At 48.3% G+C, this 19394-nt stretch overlaps 1 protein-coding gene across 2 annotated transcripts in view; it reads right to left on the bottom strand.

Moving 5' to 3' along the window:
• Positions 1-2383: 2383 nt before the first annotated feature.
• NOX5 (NADPH oxidase 5) overlaps positions 2384-19394 on the bottom strand; it is a 38064-nt gene continuing 21053 nt past the window's right edge. For both annotated transcript variants that reach the window (XM_079769494.1, XM_079769495.1), the window contains exons 10-17: positions 18761-18903; positions 16158-16313; positions 14577-14621; positions 14144-14268; positions 13785-13869; positions 12535-12634; positions 4676-4842; positions 2384-3608 (exon numbers count right to left, since the gene is read on the bottom strand). In XM_079769494.1, the coding sequence (XP_079625620.1) occupies positions 3477-3608; positions 4676-4842; positions 12535-12634; positions 13785-13869; positions 14144-14268; positions 14577-14621; positions 16158-16313; positions 18761-18903 (953 nt within the window). In that variant the 3' untranslated portion in view covers positions 2384-3476. The remainder of the gene's footprint in view (positions 3609-4675; positions 4843-12534; positions 12635-13784; positions 13870-14143; positions 14269-14576; positions 14622-16157; positions 16314-18760; positions 18904-19394) is intronic.

Below are 19394 nucleotides of genomic sequence, written 5' to 3'. Positions count from 1 at the left end.
TGTCTGCACCAGTCTCGGGCCTGGGAGGGGCCTTTGATTCAGTATTTAGGCCTTCGAAAGCGGCTGCTTTGTGTGCTGAGTCGGGGCGCTGTGGCAGCCTCACACTTCAGAAGAGGCCCCAGCTGGAGGGGCAGACCACGGCCCCAGATGTGTCATCTGAGGACTAATGAATATGAGAGAATTTTACACGACACCTCAGACAACCTCTCCATTTTGTTTTATTCCTTTAAAGAATGTACACAGGCCATAACCTAAGTACACCGATAAAAGAGTAAAATATCACATGAGTAATACATGAAGTGCATGGTGTAAAAATTCTATACCGTGAAACATTTCATGGGAAGTACATACATATATGAAACAGAAAAGAGAAAAACGCTAAAATACTCCTTTACCCCCTCCACAGTTGACCACCATGAACCATTTGATGTATCTCCTCACTGTCTTCCAACGCATTTCTACCTGTTTATCCCAGGCACAGTACACATACAGTCTATATTTTGTTATGTGAATAGAATCATAGCAACATTTGGTACCTTTTTTAATCTAACATTCTATTTTGGGTTTCTTTTTTAAAATAAAAGTAGAAAACTTCAAACTTTAAAGAAAGGAAGAAAATAAAAGTAAAATAAACACCAAAAACAAAACTATTTTCTTCCTGTCCCTCTAATTCCCACTCTTCAGAGCAAAGAGATGAAATGAACATATTTTTGTGTATCTTTTAAGAAATGATTATGCATATACTAGCATGTAAACACATATCCTTCATTTGTTCATTGTATAGATGAGGAAGTGAGAGCTCAGAGAGGTCACAGGCATATCCAAGGTCACACAGCTGACTGGGGCAGAGGCAAATGTGGAGCCCAGTGCCCTGCCTTCAGAGGGCAAAGACCTTTCCACTGTACATCTCCAAGGCGTTTGCCCACAGCCAGTCTCGGCTGGTGTCTCTAATCCCTTCCTAACCCCAGCCTGGTCTGCAAGGCGATGACACTTCTCACTATTGCCCATGTCACCCTCCCCTCCCAGGAATGCTGTAGGTTCTCAGTGTATTCATGGACTACACTTGTGCTGCCTGTCCGGGGACCTGCCTGTTTGTTTCACTAATGCCTGCTGTGTCCGTCAGAGCCGTCCTGACAGCAGACCAGCGTCCTGGAACCTGGCAGAGAGATCCACTCAGTGAGCTGTGTTTGCACCTTTGTTCTCAGACTACACCCGACAGTTGTACGCAGCGGCCCCTTCCCAAGGAGAATTCCATTTAAGCAACCCCTTGGCCTGGTGGGAACCGGTGTCTGCATTAGGCCTATTGCCCCTCCCTCTGTGTTAGATTCTGGGGCCACAGGCCTGACCCTGGGGGACTCACAGCACACACCTGTGTCTAAAGTTAGCCTGTGTGTGTCAGCCGTAGCCATCTTGGGCCCAGATGTGTCTACAGCACTGCCAACATCTGGGTGAAAGGAGAAAAGTCAGCCAGCCATACGGATGCATTTGTTTCTTACTGGCAGTAGGACGGCACCATCTGGACATCTGGGAACCATCCAGGTGGACAGACGGTGTGATCTGTACACCACGTATTTGATCCCGCCCCCTATGATGGCACGAGGTGGCAGAGCCTGGGCCTACAACTCTCCCCCAGCTAGGCCTGTCCTGCCTTTCAGATGGGAAAGAGGGAAGGCCAGAACCTGGTCACTGGGTGTCAGCAAGGGAGGTGTGTGTGTGTGTGTGTGTGTGTGTGTGTGGCAGCAGGTTTGTGTGTGTGGCATGCATTTGTGTGTTGGCATGAGGAGCTGGCAGCTAGAGAAACTCTGACCTTGAAAATGAACTCTCTTGCTATCACAGTTCTGCCTGAGACTGGGCCTGGAGGTGTTGTCTCCAGCCGGGAGCTTTGGGGTGAGGTGCGGTCTCATCTGGCCTGCCTTTGATTCACTGCCGCTCAGGAAGCAGTCTCCTTCCCAGCAAACAACTCCTCCTGGGATCCCTGGTTCTGCATCGCCCTCTGGTGGGCAACTGGAATATATCTGGAGAGAAAGCCTTCAGACACACTGGGTCACAAGTCCCACACGTGGATTTTAGAACCTCAGTTCTTTTCCTGCTCTCCTCCAACCCAACCCGTGGAAAAGAAAGGCACAATCTACAATCCCATTGCAAAGCGCCTGATCCCAACCCCGTGAAGGCAGTTTGGGGGATGAGTGTTTTAGTCTATCACAGAAAAGACAACCTGGCAAGACCAGCTACAAGGTGGAGGGTGCCCAGGAACCGCGGGGTTCTCAGGGGGTTGCAGTGTGAGGCAGCTCAGATCCGACGAGGTGAGCCAGCCCTCCCACTCCCGCCCGAAGCCCAGGGCCTCTTCTCCCCAAAGTGTCTCCTAGGAGAGCTTTTGCATCTGCTGTCTCTGGACGCCCACTCCCGCCCAGACAGTGACAGATGCAAACAGAGGCCAGGACGCAGTGATAGAGGGAGCCGCAACACAGCCAGAGGACGCAGAGACAACAACGTCGGGAGCGATAAAGAACCCCAGGATGGAAGACGAATGTCCTGAGCACTGACGGCGATGTCTCATTTCACTTTCAATTGTGACTGGGAGATGTCGTCAGTCCCGTTTGTCAGATGAAGAAACAGACTCGGAGAGGTTACCAGGGCCGTACAGCTGGGGTGTGGCTGAGCTCAGCTTCAAGTCACAACCTGCTTGATCTCCAGCACATGGCCTTTCTGTGACCCCACAGACACACGGGCACCATCTCCATCCTGTTTCTCTAATGACTCAGTGCTTGGAGGGAGGGGAGAGACCCACATGCAGAGCAATGAGGGACACTGAGGGACACTCTTGGGGGAGAGAGAGCGAGAGGACAAGGGGCACAGATAGAGAGATGATGGGAAGACAGTGACAGAGAGAAAGGTAAAAAAAATATATATATGCTGTTTACCTCTCCCTAAGGCACAAATTTTGGATAAAATACACATTCCAGGTCTCATCTCCAGAGCCTCGGAAATCAGAATTTCTGGGAGTGGGACCCAGGAATCTACATTTAAAGAAATGTCCTCTGAGTGGCAAAGTGTGCTTTGAAAGGCATCAGAAAAGGAAGGTACATTGATGGGTGGATAGAGGGAGAGACAGGTGGATAACATGTCATAAATCAGATATAGCAAAATGTTAACTGAGGAATCTAGAAAGTAGATAACACTGTTCACTATACAATTCCCTTAATTTTCTGTATATTTGAAAAAGTTCATAATAAAGTGGTGGGCGAGAAATTTCCTGAATGATTGTGATGATTAGGCAGGTCTAGGAAGGACCCCTGTTGTACTTTGGAGGAGCAGTTGCCCTGGAAACCTCCCATCCCACCCCCTTATGAAGGAAGTCCACCTGCCCATGGGGCCTCCTGCTCTGCGGGTGGCTGTCGGAGGCTGGTCCCTGAGGGGCACTGTGCAAGGTGATGATCCACTGGCTGGAGGAGTGGGCGGAGCTCGGAGGGGTGGGGCTAGAAGTTCTCTTGGAAGAACCTGAAGCTGAACTGCTCACAGTGGACCTTGAGCACCTTGGCCAGGGCCGGGGAGCCGCAGAAGAAGACCTGCACCTTGCCCTTCTTCTCAGCGGCCACTTTCTGGAACACCTGGAGTCCACGGGGTTGGGGAAGAACAGAGGGAGGAGAGGTGGGACTGTGGGCCCACCCCGGGACACACCCACCTGAAGCCGGCAATGCCATGGGTTGGCAGTGGCAGCCATGGCTATGTGTCTGTCCCCAAGAAGAATGCCAAGACTCATCTGCTTGTCTTCAGAGCAGAGAGTGTAACATGCAGCCATTCCTTTAGGAGCCATTGCTTCACCCATAGCCTGACCCCCACCCCAGGGAGGGGCTGGGTCAGAGAAAAGTAAGACCCGGGCCTTCGCCTAAGGAGCTGTGTGTGAGGGGAAGACGCACCCCCCACTAACTGCCATGTTGGAGGACAATGACAGAGCCCTGACCCCAGCTGCCCTGAACCTCGTGCTGTCCTCCAGCGGGCCCCACGCCGCCGCTGAAATGTCTTTCCTGAAGTCGGGCTTCGTGCCCCAGTGGGGACCCTTTTCCACCCCAGATTCTGCTTGAGAGTTGCCTTTGCTGAAAGTCCTCTTTGGTGCCCAACCACCACTGGCAGCCGCTCCCCCTCAGCTCTCACCCCCTGGGCCTGGAGTATCGGCAGCAGTTGGAAAAGCAGTACTTTCTGGGTCACTTTGTGAAACCGTAGTCCCCAGTTGGTAAGCACTCAGGGAAGAAAAATAAAAGCAACCTGACAAATAAAATAGGAAGGCTGCAAACTACCTTAGGTCCCTGGGCCTCATCTCCCCATTAGCACAGGAAGGGATAAGACACGGATGCTGTCCATTTGGGCCTTCTGACTCTGGTTCATGGGGGCGGGGGGGGGGGGGGCAGGTCAGAGCTGGGGGAGACCTTGGGAGTCAAATGGGCTAACTTCCTCTCTAAGCAGATGGGGAAACTGAAGCTAATCATGGAGTAAAGGGAGCGAGTGATGGATCCAGAAGTAGGTCCCCTGCCCCCGGATCCAGCCCTGCGATCCTGGCTGGACTCCAGATGCCAGCCTCACGCTTTGCCCCTGGCTGCTGGGCGCTAATCTACCCGGCACCCACTCGGGCTCTCAGCCGCACGGGTCCCCGCGGGCTGGGACGCCTGCCCGGCTTTACCTTGTTCCAGTCGGGCCGCCCCGGCTGGGTGCGCGTCTGGAGGCCCGTGATGGAGTCTTTCTTCTCCTTCTTGGCCACGAGGTCGAGAGCCATCTGCAGGCCGATGGCCTTCATGTCGTTCTTGCCCAGTGCGGAGGTCATGTACATGTGCAGCTCTAGGAAGCGGCCTACGTGGTGGGAGGAGAGGGTGGCACTGAAGGGCCAGCGGCTGTGATGGGCACAGAATGTCAGCCACCTCGCCCTGGGGCTTGGAGGGACACCAAGCGGGCTTGGAACTCACACCTGCAGCCACCGTGCTCACCCAGGACCCCACGTGACCCGTGCTGTAGACAGGAACAAGCTCACTGCTTGAGCTGGGCCTGCTCTGTGCTCCACATACACGAGTTGGTTAATATTCCGTGTCTAATGTGAGCATCACCACCACCCAGGGGTTCTGTTTCTAGAGGGAAATCAATCCCAGGGCATTGTGGCAGGCCTTGGGCTCCGAAGCGGGTGCCCTTCCAGTCCACAGGGTGGCTGCTCAGGCAGGTTGGGGACACCAGCCATGCACCATGAGATGGTAACAGAGACCAAAGGGCCAAGGGTTGAGGGAGAGGATGATGGCAAATGCTACTGCTACGCAGGGAAGGGCTGGAGTAGAGCTGCTCCCTGGAGGGTGGGGATTGGGTGAGGTCTTGGAGGAGAGGCAAGATTCAAAGAGGAGATGAAAGGAAGGCATCCTGAGAAGGGGAACCAGCCTGAGCCAAGGGCAAGGGGCTGGGACAAAGTTGGTGATTGTGGGGCATGAGGTGACTGCCTGGCCGGAGCAGAGGATCCTTGAACAGGAGCAGCAGGAGGTGGGACTGGACACTGAGGCTAGAACGCAACAGGACTTGCGTGCCCAGCTAGGAAATGGGGGCAGGTGGAGGGGATCTGAGCCGAGCGTGGCAGGATGGAAACAGCGCTTCAGAAAGGGGAGTCAGAGGGCCAATGGGAAAGGGCGCAGGCTGACATCATGGAGACCATCAGGTCTGAGCAGCCTCCGTTAGATGCCTGTAATGGGACAGGTTAGCTGAGGTCTGACCTTTCTCAGCCCTCAGGACAACGGGAGCTCCCAGGTGGGCAGCTCTGTGTTCAGGCTCCTTCCTCCGTTTCCCCAGACATGGCATGCAGATGTTACCATGGTAACACAAGGGTCCGTGCATCCGAGCAAAGTCAGAATTGGCAGGGCCCGATCCAGGCTGTTGGGTTCATGGGCTGATGATCACGGCATCCTTTCCTCCCCCCAGTCTAAAGGATTGTGCAGTTCTCAACTAGCTCTCGATGGCTTCATCTGGCACCATTCGCCCAGTTTCCCGTTGGCTTAAGGTCTCAGCCACTGTTGAAATGCAGATGGCCTTAGAAGGGACACCACATTTTATGTCACATATCGGTAAACTTGAGTAGCGCTGGGTGGTGTGGGAGGGCGATGAACTACAAAGGATGACTATCTGGGAGAGCCCTGACCCTCTTCGCCCTCCTACAGTCACCACATCCCAGAGAGGGGTAAGAGAAGAGCGAAGGAGACCCCATGTGGGAGGGAGAAGAAAGATCAGACCTGACATAGTTTCTCCCTCTTCAAAACAGCTGAGTTTGAGACAGTCATCCCATTTCTGGGCCACTCTCCTAAGGAAACCATCCAAAGGAGGGAGAAAAAAACCCCACTTTGTGCACATATATATTAATTGCAGCTTTACTTATGGTGGTGGAGAACTAGGAATAAACAAAATGTCCAGTAGTAAAAGCTTGGTTAAATAATTTGTTTAAGTCACTAACTATATCATTCACTAATAGCCATTAAATACGACTACTGCTATTGCTAAATTTATTGAGTTTTACTACTTCTACTACTATTAAATTTATTGAGCAGCTACCATTACTACTACTGCCATTACTACTATATTTACTGAGCAGTTATTAAGCTCCACTGACTGTTGTAAGTGCTGCACATATGATATCTCACTTAATCCGCACAACAATCCATTTGTATCCATATTTTTCAGATGAGGAAACTGAAGCAAAGCAGTTAAATCATGTGCCCAAGCTTCTTAGCTACTATGGGGTAAAGATTCAAACCCAACAGAATGATTGAAGCTTAAGCTATAGAAATTAAAATGATAAATTACAAATTCTTTAACTCAAACCTCAGTATAAAATTAAAATTAAAATCAGAGCCCGTAATTTGAGGTAATACAGGTGTTGACTCAAGTGGCCTTGAGAACAGAAAGCACTGGGTTAGCTAGCTGGTAGCCTTTGTTTATATGGATCAGGAAGAAGCAAACAGTAAATATTTATATACCAGTAACTAGAAATTTAAATTAAATCCAAACTTTTCCCCTTGCTTACTTACATCATAAAAATCCAGTTTCTAATGAATTGATACCCACGAAAGCGTTCAAAACAAAGTTGATGCTATGTAAATATTTGCTGTAATTGTTATTTACAAGAAAGGGCAAGGAGCTTTACTGCAACCTTCCGAGGTTTAATAGTTATCTTCCAAAGACGGGTGACTTGGCTTTAAGGCTTTAGATGTTTGCTATAAGTGAGCTACATCTGTTTGAGCGTTTTCTGCAGAAAACGATGTTTGATTACTTGAACTTATAAACTATGTTTATTATTGAAATTTGAATTTACTCATGGCAACCTTGTGATAGTTAAGCAGCCAAATAAGATCTAATTCCAATAAACTCAACCAGTATTTTTAAAAAAACACCACGTAATTCTCTTGACGTTAGAAACAGATCTACAGATATTCCTCCTTGTATAAGTTATTCCACAAGTAAAACAAAATGAAACAGAAATAATGAAGCTGCCCAGCCAGCATGGCTCAGTGGTTGAGCATCGGCCTACGAACCAGGAGAAGGTCATGGTTCGATTCCCAGTCAGAGCACATGCCCGGGTTGTGGGCTCAATCCCCAGTGTGGAGCGGGCAGGAAGCAGCTGATCAATGATTCTCTCTCATCACTGATGTTTCTGTCTCTCTCTTTCTCCCTTCCTCTTAAAAATCAATAAAAATATATTTTAAAAAAATAATAATGAAGCTAACAGATTAACTTTAGGACACGGGTCAAAACATCAGTATCCCACAAAGGTGTCCCATGAAGGCTAAGATATAACCCAGAGAAGCATGTCATCATACGAAGCACTGGCTTAGTGAATAACGCAGAATGTACACTTGGGTGGGGTGGGGGGGACACTGCAGGGGCTGGAGGAGGACATTCGAAACATTCATTTTTGATGAAAGTGTAAAAGAAGGGCCCAAACAGTAAAAGAACTCATATATGCTAAGGTGTTTAATCTTTATCTTAGAACACTCTTTTTTAAAAAAAAACAACAACAAACTATAGGCTGTGCCTATAGCCTTTCCTTAGTATTTTTTAAAAAATATATTTTATTGATTTTTTACAGAGAGGAAGAGAGAGGGATAGAGAGTTAGAAACATCGATGAGAGAGAAACATCCATCAGCTGCCTCTTGCGCACCTCCTACTGGGGATGTGCCCACAACCAAGGTACATGCCCTTGACCGGAATCGAACCTGGGACCCTTGAGTCCGCAGGCCGATGCTCTAACCACTGAGCCAAACTGGTTTCGGCAGTATTTTTCTTTTCTTTTTTTTAAATGCTTTATTGATTTTTTACAGAGAGGAAGGGAGAGGAATAGAGAGTTAGAAACATCAATGAGAGAGAAACATCGATCAGCTGCCTCCGGCACACCCCTCACTGGGGATGTGCCTGCAACCAAGGTACATGCCCTTGACCGGAATCGAACCTGGGACCCTTCCGTCCGCAGGCTGATGCTCTATCCACTGAGCCAAACCGGCTAGGGCTTAGAGCACTCTTAACACGTTTTTATTGCCACCGCATCAGGGAAAATATTGAGCATTCAACCCTAATACATTAATGTGCTTATTCACATGTTCATTTCTACTAACTGGTTATGTACATTAAAAATGTATGTTGAACAAAAAGAACCACATTTAGTTTCTCACCTTAAGCAACCAGAAAAATGGACAAAATATATAAAACAATGGTCAACAGGCAGTGCAAGACTGTAACTGCCAAAGAGGGAAACAAATGAAGTGAGCCTTGCAATTGTCCTGCCTGGAGCTGGTCTCACTGAGCGAGGAGACAGAAATCGGGTTCAAGGAGGCCAAGACAACTAGAATATGCAGGCACAATACTGGGAAAAGGCAACCGCAGAGAGAGAGGGAAGAAAGACCAGAAAGAGGAAGGGAGGGAGGCGGGAAGGAGGGAGGGAAGACGCTAGCTCTGGAAATCTGCATAAAGGTTTCCCTATGCCTTTGGCTAAGCATTCATCTGTACATGTCTGAAAGAAACTTTCTGGAAAACACTAGGCTGAACAGTACCTGGAGCTCAAAAAGAGCTGGGAATAATTTGTGTTTCCACCAGAAAGAGTAGGGAGATCTTGTAATACACAGGCCAGTAGGTAGAGTCCTCAGAGGTATAACCTCTTAGTACTGGGGCTAAATTAGTCCCATAATAAAGTCTGTCCTGGACTTGCCATACCAGAAGTTGAAGCAAGTCCTGAAAGGATTCAAATTATCCCAAATAATGCAGCTGTGCAACCAGAATAAAGTTAAAGAAATGCCACAAAATCAAGAACACAACAACATGCAATTCACAATGCCCGGCAGCCAATAAAAAGTAAATGGGCAGAGTAATCCCAGTCCTAGGAATATATCCCAAGAAATCAGAACCACCAATCAGAAAGGACATATGCGCCCCTATGTTCATAGCAGCACAGTTTACCATAGCTAAGATTTGGAAACAGCCTAAGTGCCCATCAGCAGATGAGTGGATTAAAAAGCTGTGGTACATCTACACAATGGAATACTACGCTGCTATAAAGAAGAAAGAACTCTTACCATTCGTAACAGCATGGATGGAACTGGAGAGCATTATGCTAAGCGAAATAAGCCAGTCGGAGAAAGATAAATATCACATGATCTCACTCATTTGTGGAATATAATGAACAACATAAACTGATAAACAAAATAGATCCAGAGACCAGAAAGCATTGAACAGACAGTCAAACTTCAGAGGGAAGGCAGGGGAGGGGGAGTAAGAGATCAACCAAAGGACTTGCATGCCTGCATATAAGCATAACCAATGGACACAGACACTAGGGGGGTGAGGGCATGTGCTGGCGGGGAGGTGGCTGGGGAGAGGTCAATGGGGGGAAAAAGGAGACATATGTAATACTATATGTAATACTTTAAACAATAAAGAATAAAAAAAAGTTAATGGTCAGGCTAGGCTTGTGGGCTTGTATGCCTGTAGGGGGTGGGCACCAGGGGGAGCCAAAAAGCCTACAGCAGCCGGTATTCCCAGGCAGTCGCCCATTCCAAGATCAGCCGAGATCAGGCATGTTCAGGGTGGTATGGCCGTAGACACTGAGAGGAGCCTCCAGGAGCCATGAGAGCCTGTGCCTGGCCTCCAGGCCCCTCAGCCCTTGGCTGCCACTCTGAGCTGGTGCTCTCCCCCTCCCTGGGGCCAGATCTCTCCCTGAGACTTTCACCTGCTCCTTGGCCTATCTTCTGAGCTTCCAAAGGGTGCTGGAGGGCACCTCCTTTGGGACTGGGATTCCCTGGGTAGCATGGAAGGGGGTGCCCTTCCCAGATGGGTAGGATGGAGCCCCCTAAGGATCACGGAAGCGGTGGAGGGAAGGGGCGGCACTGGCCTTCTGTCTGGGGTTGGGGTTAAAAAAGAAAGAAAGAAAAAAGTTATCCAGCATGAAAAGAAGCAGGAGAACATGATTCATAAATAGGAGAAAATTAGTAATTAGAAACAGACCCAGAAATAGTAGATATGATGGACTTAGACAAACATGTTACACATTTATAAATTACTCATTACCAAACGAGTAATTTTTTTAATCAAATTAAAAAAATGGGCAGAGGACCTGAACAGATATTTCTCCCAAGAAGACATTCAAATGGCCAACAGATATATGAAAAGATGCTCAACTTCACTAACTATTAGGGAAATACAAATCAAAACTACAATGGGATACCAGCTCATGCCTGTTAGGATGGCTATTATCAACAAGACAAGAAATAACAAGTGTTAGAGAAAATGGAACCCTCATTCACTGCTGGTCGGAATGTAAACTGGTACAACCACTATGGAAAACAGTATGGTGGTTTCTCAAAAAACTTACGATATGACCCAGCAAATCTTCTGGGTATCTCCTGGAAAAACTTGAAAACATTTATTTGAAAAGTTATATGCTCCTCTATGTTCATTGCAGCACTATTCATGGTGGCCAATACATGGAACAACCAAAGTGTCCTTCGATAGATGATTAGATGAACAAGATGTGTGGTTCATATATACTACTAGAGGCCTGGTGGATGAAAATTCATGCACTGGGGGGGGGAGAGGGGGGTCCCCTCAGCCCAGCCTGCCCCCTCTCACAGTCTGGGAGCCCTCAGGGGCAGGAGGCGACCTGGCGATGAGGGGAAGGCAATGCCCCATCACACCTCTGCTGCTGCCACTGCTGGCAGCACAAGCCTCAGCCAGCCCTGGTTACCTGAGCCTCGGGCGGCCCTGGGTGGCTGGGCAGCCGCCATCCGAGGCTTGCCTGTGCCTTGAGCCGGCCCTGGGCAGCTGAGGGGCTGAGGGGACGAGGGGACTCCAGAGGCAGGTGCCCGGCCTTGCAGCGCACCTGCCGCCCCGGTGGGGCTGAGGGGACTGGGCGCCGCCATCTTGTGGCTGGGGGTGCTGCCATCTTTGAGGGTGTGGAAGTCAATTAGCATATTCCCTCCTTATTGGCTGTGGGTGCTGCCATCTTTGAGGGCGGGGCAGTCTATTAGCATATTCCCTCCTTATTGGCTGTGGGCGCCGCCATCTTTGAGGGCAGGGCAGTCAATTAGCATATTTCCTCCTTATTGGCTGTGGGTGTCACCATCTTTGCAACAGCATGAGGGTAAATTAGCATATTCCCTTTTTATTAGATAGGATGGAATACTACTCAGCCATAAGAAAAGAAGAAATACTACCATTTGTGACAACATGGATGGACTTTGAGAATATTATACTAAGTGAAATAAGTCAGTCAGAAAAAGCTAAGAACCATGATTTCATTCATATGTAGGACATAAAACTGAAACTCATAGACAAAGACAATAGTATGGCGGTTACCAAAGGGAAGGCAGTGGGGGGTAGTAAAGTGTAAAGGGGGCCAAATATATGGTGACAGAAGATGATTTGACTTTGAGTGGTGGGCACACAACGCCATCTCCAGATCATGTGTCATAGAAATGCACACCTGAAACCTATGTAATCTCATTAACCAATGTCACCCCAATAAGTTTAATAAAAATAAATAAATAAAGGACTAGCAATCTGTGGGGATAAAATAAATTAAAAAAAAAAAAGGTATGACTAAGAATCACCTGAGAAGTATGTTAAAATGTTTGTTCCTGGGCCTCCACCCACAGAATTTGCTTTGAAGTTCTCAGGTGAGGCCTAGAAATCTAAATTTTCAACAAGAACTCACTTTGAATGAAAAGAAATGTCATGAAAAAGAGAAATTAGAAAAAAAAGAAGAGCATACATATTTATAAAATATGAATAAGAAAAAATACCAGAAAGAAATCCTTTAAAATGCCTGGGATAGACAAGATAGCTGGATGGATTATGAATGATTTTTTTCTCCTTTATTTTTTGTTTCACAAAATGTTACATGTAAGTGGAAAATAAAAGCAACCCTCTCCCCCCCCACACACACATTTTTTATAGAAATAGAATCATCTAAACACCTTCTCACGAAGACCCAGCCCCGCTCCCACCCTCCTCAGGCTCTGTCCCTCTCCTACCGTCTTGAGGCTCCTCAGCCTGGTCCATCTCCAGTTTGGTCAACAGGCTCACAAACCACTCGAAAGACCGCTGGTCTCGGTTGATCCAGATGAAGTCCACCTAGAGAGAGGGGCCCTTTGGTTCTGAGGCGGGGCCTAGCAAGTTCACAGCTCTTGTCTGATCTCCAAGGCCTGTATGACTACCCTGGCATGATCAGGGTACACATTATCATCCCCATTTAAGGAGGGGGAAACTGAGGCTCACAGAGGTGAGGAGCCTTGACCAGGCCACAGAGCAGCATGGGGCCAGAACCCAGGTTCCTAACTGTTGGGTCAGGATTTTCTGTAATAATCTATTGTTACAGCAAGCAATGTACTGAGATCTTAAGCATAGGACGGCCAGAAAAACATTACTTATCTATTTATTTTTTAAAATCCTCACCTAAGGATATATTTTTATTGATTTTTAGAGAGAGGGGAAGGTACAGAGGGAGAGAGAAACATCAATCTTTGCCTCCTGTACACACCCTGGCTGGGATCGAACCTGCAACCAAGGTATGTGCCCTGACTGAGACTCCAACCTGCAACCTTTTGGTGTATGGGATAATGCTCCAACCAACTGAGTCACACTGGCTAGGGCAACAGTACTTATTTTTTAAGAAATTCTTGCTTGGCCAGCATGGCTCAGTGGTTGAGTATTGACCTATGAACCAGGAGGTCACAGTTTGATTCTAGGTCATGGCACATGTCCAGGTTTCGGGTTTGATCTTCAGAAGGGGATATGCAGGAGGCAGCCGGTCAGAGTCTCTCTCAACATTGATGTTTCTATCTCTCTCTCCCTCTCCATTCTTCTCTGAAATCAATAAAAATATATTTTTTAACAAAGAAATTCTTTGAAGTGGCCTAGCCAAAATAATAAAATTTCAAAAGGCAAATGTTTTCATTTTTAAAACCACCACCAGGTGATGGCTAGTAGCATCATGGCTATAACTGGATCCAGACTGTCTGACTTTCAAGCTCCTTGGTCTTTAATGAAATGCTGTCTTCAGAACATCTCTCAGGAGTGATGAGGAGTGATGGAAGGGGGGAGGCCTGGACACTTAGGAGGCATTAGGAAATGCAGGGCACTGGGGGATATATAGGGGCCAGCAGATCCCAGCAGGGGAGAGGTCACCTGTCCCTCCCCATCTCTGCACAGGAGGGCCCGGCTCCTGTTCCAGATGGTCTCCCAGGGAGAGGGTTCCAGGCCTGCTGCGGAGGGCCATGCTTACCTTGTGGAGCTTCATGTCATCGTCCTGGATGCCCTCCATCCAGCAGTGCTGGCAGTTGGGGCAAATGTGCTTCCTCTTCTGGTACCTTAGGGGAGGCAGGAGCAGGGGTTTTGAATTTGGGATGAGTAGGAGACTTTTTAGGACCTCAAAGCACAGTGCAGGGGACAGGGAAGGAGGATGGGGTGACACCCTATGAGAAAGGAGAGGGATGAGACCCCCCCCCCAAAAAAAAAGAGGCTGTATGAGCAGGGGAGGAAAGAGAGAAAAGGGGAAAGGGAGACACTAAAAGGAGAGAAGGGAGTGGGGAGGGGAAGAGAAGAGGGGAAGGTTCTCTCAGGACTCTGCTGCAGGCCACCCACCTGTACATGATGCTCTGCAGGATGGAAGCAAAGGGCGTGATGCCAATGCCCGCCCCGATGAGCACAGCATGCTCAGAGGCGAAGATCCTGCGAGTGGGGGTTCCATAAGGGCCATCGATGTAGCACTGTGCACCGGAGAGGTTTGAGGAAAGAGAGTGGTGAGCGGGTGCGGGGAGAGCTGGACCCCAAGGCTTAGGACCCCCTTTCTACACAGGCAGTTGTCTCCTGGCCTGGAACCAGGTCTAAGCTCTGTGCTCTGAGTTCACTTCTGGGAGAGCCCTAGAATGTCAGGGTGCAGAGCTGACGGGAGTGGGGCTCCACCAGCATCCCTGCGTGCCCCTGGGACTGGAGGGTGTGGTTCATTCTCTGGACACCTGGAAATCAGCCCGTGGGGAATGGAGGGGCTTGGGCAGGGGACCCCGGAGCCACTCACCTTGATGTTACAGAGTTGGTGGTTCTCAGGGGGCATCTCAGAGACCTGCGAGGAGTATAGCAGTGAGCTGAGGGTCTCTGGGAGAGGGCATGGCAGGCATTTCTCAGAGGCTTCCAAGCGCTTGCCAGCCTGAGCAACTTCACTAAAAGGGGATCGCCTTTTCTGCCCCAACCATTCCAGGGAGCATGGCGCCCTTCTGGGAGAGGACATCACTGGTGTTCTGGAAAACTCACTCACTCTTCAGCAACAGCAACAAAACTCCTGGATGTTAGGTCTGTTGATTTCTGGTGTGAATACTGACCTTGGCTCCCACCAAGGTCTGCATTTAATAACTGGCTCTCAGAATTCCTGGGAACTTAACCATCAGCTCTTGTGGGCCATTACCAGTAACTTCAGGGTGTGACCAGACACATGTTCGACTCTGTCTCCGGCCCCTCCCGATAACTGTCACATCTCTAGACAATTCCCTGCCCTTAAATGTTCCTTCCCCTCAGAACACCCTCTCCTTTGGCCAATTCCTGTGCATCCGTCAGTGTCCAGCTGCTTTAAAGTGGTCGCACCTCCTTGAAGCTCTGCCCAGCTGACCCAGGCAGAAAGCCAGTGGCTGGCCGACCGGAGCCCCCTGGGGACAGGGAGCAGGCCTGCCTGACTCCTCGGGGCCTGAGCAACGGCCAGCAGGCAGACTAGACTTGTTGAGGTCAAATTCTGGAAGTGAAGGAAGCAGACTCCCAAGCAGGCTACAGTGCTCTGTGGTAACTCCCTCTCTGGCACCAGAAGGCAGCGTTAGGAGGGACCTTCGCTGTTGTCCAGGCCAACCCCTCATCTCACAGAACGGGAGGGAGCTGCGTATGAGAGCGCGCCAGTGACCCGCCCAGCTCCCCCTGAGCCGGGGCAGAGCCGGGGTGTCCTGGGGCCTGTCCAGTGCTCTCCGCATTGCACCGTGTCGCTCCTTTGTCTGAGGAGACGGAATGCTGTGTTCCCCACGTGTTGGATGTGAACTACTTTGGGAGATACACTGTGAGAGACCTAGACCTTTCTATGTATTTTAATCCTTCTGATTGCAAAGAGAAAGCCTTACATTATAATTTTTATGTCTTTAGTATTTAGTAATCCCTCCTCTTTTTTTTCTTTTAACAAAACGAGAGAGAGAGAGAGAGAGAACGAGCAGAGCAGTGGAGTGCAGCTTCAGGCTCTAAGACTTGGCAGGCAGAAACATCTGACAAGTCTAATAACATTGGTTTTCATTGTTTTTACCCTTAGAGCTACCGTCTGTTTATGGCACAGGATATCAGTTTTCCACTAACAGCAGCCATCAAAAGAGTCCTCTTTAAATACAAGTAAGTTTAAAGTAATGTTGGGATACACATGTGAGATAGGAAATGTTATGGTGGGAAGTGAATATGGCAAAAGTAATGAGGGTGGGTGCAGATGACTGAGCAGAAACACCGTGAAATGTGAGGTCTTCCTGCAGGCAGCTGCCCTTAAGGCCCTCTCTCCCAAGTTCCAAGGACCCGCCACCCCTGGGAGACAAACCACTGGCTCCCCAGCCCCCAGCCCAGCTTCCTCAGCCTCACCACTTACCAGAACCCGGTTGCTGGCCGAGGCCCCGCACTGTGACTGCGTCCCTGTGTGCACCAGGCCTTCGCCCCCCTGCCACGGAGCAGCACCCTCGCACTTGTAGGAGGTCAGCTCCACGCTGACGTCCTTGCTGGACACCACTGCGCCCTGTGCCACGGCCTTGGAACAGATGGGCTGGGATTGCAAACCCTTCTTGGTTTCAAGATGGGAATTGGTTTATTATTTAAATCACAAAAGTAATGCATTAATTTGAAAGATACAGATATTACAGAATGTTAACGAATAAAGTGAAAAGGTACCTGAATCAGGTAATATGACTTCTTTAAACATTTTCGCTATGTCCTTCTAGACTTCTTCACTCTCCCCCATGACACACACACACACACACACACACACACACACACACGCTTTTACATAAATGGGACATACTGCTTTGTAATCTGGCTTTTCCACTTTATTATATCTTAACTAGGTTTCCATGCTTTCCAGTGCATATCTTTCTTTAGGGACCTATATTCCATTATAAGGGTGATCGGTAACTTATTTAGCTACTTTCCTATTGTGCAATTTTGATTATCCTTATTTCCTCATTATTGTTAACAACTACCATATACAAAATAGCACCTTTTCCATCTCTATCCTTTACTCCAGCGATTTTCAACCTGTGTGCCACAAGAATTTTTAAAATATGCAAAACCTGAGTATTTAGTTAGAGGCACTGACCTCTTTTCTCTTAGATTGCCGAATGAAAAAATGACAACAGCCAACACAACAATAGCAGTCAGGTGTTAATATTCTGTCTTGAACCATAAATATATAGATCATAGCCCTAGCTGGTTTGGCTCAGTGAACTGAATGGTCCCAGGTTCAATTCCGGTCAAGAGCACATGCCTGGGTTGCAGGCTTGATCCCTAGTGTGGGGAGTGCAGGAGGCAGTAGATCAATGATTCTCTTTCATCATTGATGTTTCTATCTCTCTTTCTCCCTCTTGCTTCCTCTCTGAAATCAATAAAAATATTTAAAAATATATATATATATGGATCATATAATAGTGTTGCATTTTATTAGTCATTAATAAGGTTGCATCTGATTGGTTAATTCTTGGTACCAGAAATTCTTATATATAAGTATAAACACCTGATTTTTTAAAAAGTTACTTTGGAGCAATGAGGGTAGGTAATTACTATTATTATTGTTTTTGTAAACCAATCAAAACTATGCCTATTTTTATCAGATCAGCAAAAAATATAATACATTTTTTTGCATGCCACAGAATTTTAGTATTTAGTTTATGTGTGACATGTTATGAAAAAGGTTGAAAATTGCTACTTTATCTTGATTTGTTTTCATAGCATTTGTTATCACTTGACACAGTATTTATTTTATTTGTTTATTGGCTGTCTCTTCAGAACATAAGCAGTGAATGTATCTGCTTATGTTCTGTCTCCAGCATCTAGTACAGTACTTGGGAAATAGTAGGTGCTATGCTCAATAAATGTTTGCTAAATGAATGAATGAACAAGGTGATTAAGGTATTCTTGTGCACCTGTCCAACTAGCTTTTTAGGATAAATCCCTAAAAATGGAATTGCTGGGCCAGTGGGTATAGATATTTAAAATGCTGACACTTATGGCCAGACTGCCCGCCAGAAAGATTGTGCCCCAAAGGAAACATGGCTTTTAACAATTCCCGGTGTGCCATAACTCACCTAGTTTCAAAAGTCAGCTTCCTCCTTCAGGAAGTTCCCCCTGGTTAACAGTAGACAATGTTTCTACCTGCCCCTCCATTTCCCAAAGCTTTGCTCTTGGCACCATTCTAGAAGGGTTCTCTGGTCTGACCAGGCAGGATTCCCCCTGGTTTTCCCACTGGACTTCAGATTCTTCTAGGGCAAGGCAGGGCAGGGCCAGGCCTGGGGGCTTCTCTTCTTTTGACCTTCCCCAGGGTTTAGAGCCTGGCAGTACAGCCCACTGAGTGTTCAGGCGCCCTCAGTCTCCTTCATCTATTCTCACTTCCTCAGGTGCTGCTCTGATCTCTGAATTCCTACCAAACCCCACAGAGCCTGTATGCACTCCAGGCACTGGCAACTTGGAAGGTTTGTGGGTTTCATCCAGGTTCAAAAGCCAATGCTGATGCTAATGCTGATGGTGTTGATGGTGATGATGAATGATCCATCTGGACTATGCTGCCCAGTTCACTCAATACTTTACAGGCATTCATTCCACTGGCCCTTTAAATGTGAGAAAAGGAAGTCAATTTGTAAATGTACAACCTGAGGCTCAGCAAGGTTAGAGGATAAGCCCATGGCCATACAGTTAGCAAGTGCTGGAGCAGAGACGTAGAGGTGAGTTTTGCTGATCTCAATTTTCCCTCTCTTTTCATTGTCCCCCACCTTTTAATGGAGGGCACAGACTGGGGAGGACCTGGGGGGCTCAAGATTTGAGAAGGATCTTGGACCACAGAATCCCGAGTTGCCTTGGTCCTCACACTGCCTCTCAGCCAGTGTGCCTACTGCTGCTCAATGACTGGTGCCACCAACCGGGCAGAAGGCAACTTGGTCCCCATGGGTTTGCCTCCATGGTGGACCCTTCCTTCCCTATAGCACCTACCGGGGGGCTCCTCTGGCTCCTTCTCATTCTCAGACGCCTCGACAGTCTCTTGGAGTCACAGTCCACTGGGTCTGATGCCTTGAAGGACTCATAGAGCCTGTTTGTCCACTGGCCTTCTGACCGGATGTGTAGCCAGATGGTGTCTGAACAAGAGATGGGAGATTATCAATGCTGGAATCCAGTGAGAAGCAGGCCCGGCTCACCTGAAAAATTGGGGCCGGGTGTCCGCTGCTCAAGTCCTGGGTTGAATGTCCTTCCTCAGATCTAAACTAGCACCTCAGTGACAGGACATGGAGATCTGACCTCTCCCTTGCAAATTTTCTCAATGAAGTCAATCTAAGCCTCCACAGTAAAGGCTCAGTCTCCTCTGCCAAGGCAGGGGTCAGAGCTGCCCTGAGCACACTAGGAGCTCCCTGGGGTGGAGTCCCTGCCTCCTCCATCAGGCCAGGGTCTCACTAAGGTGGGGACCATCTCCCTCCCACATTCAGCCAGGTGCCTGTCAATGGCTCTGCACATAGTAGGTGTTCAACTGATGGTGGGACCAATGACTTTATTTGCACCTAGTGCCTGAGATGCAGCAGGTGCTTCCTAAGGTTCTCTGTTGAGTCGATGACTGGCGGAAAGGCAGTGTGGG

This window comes from Cnephaeus nilssonii, assembly GCF_951640355.1.
Source record: "Cnephaeus nilssonii genome assembly, chromosome: 4".
NCBI classification, from domain to species: Eukaryota; Metazoa; Chordata; class Mammalia; order Chiroptera; family Vespertilionidae; genus Cnephaeus; species Cnephaeus nilssonii.
The sequence above is the reverse complement of the archived record's forward strand: the minus strand, read 5'-3'. Positions and strand labels throughout refer to the sequence as shown.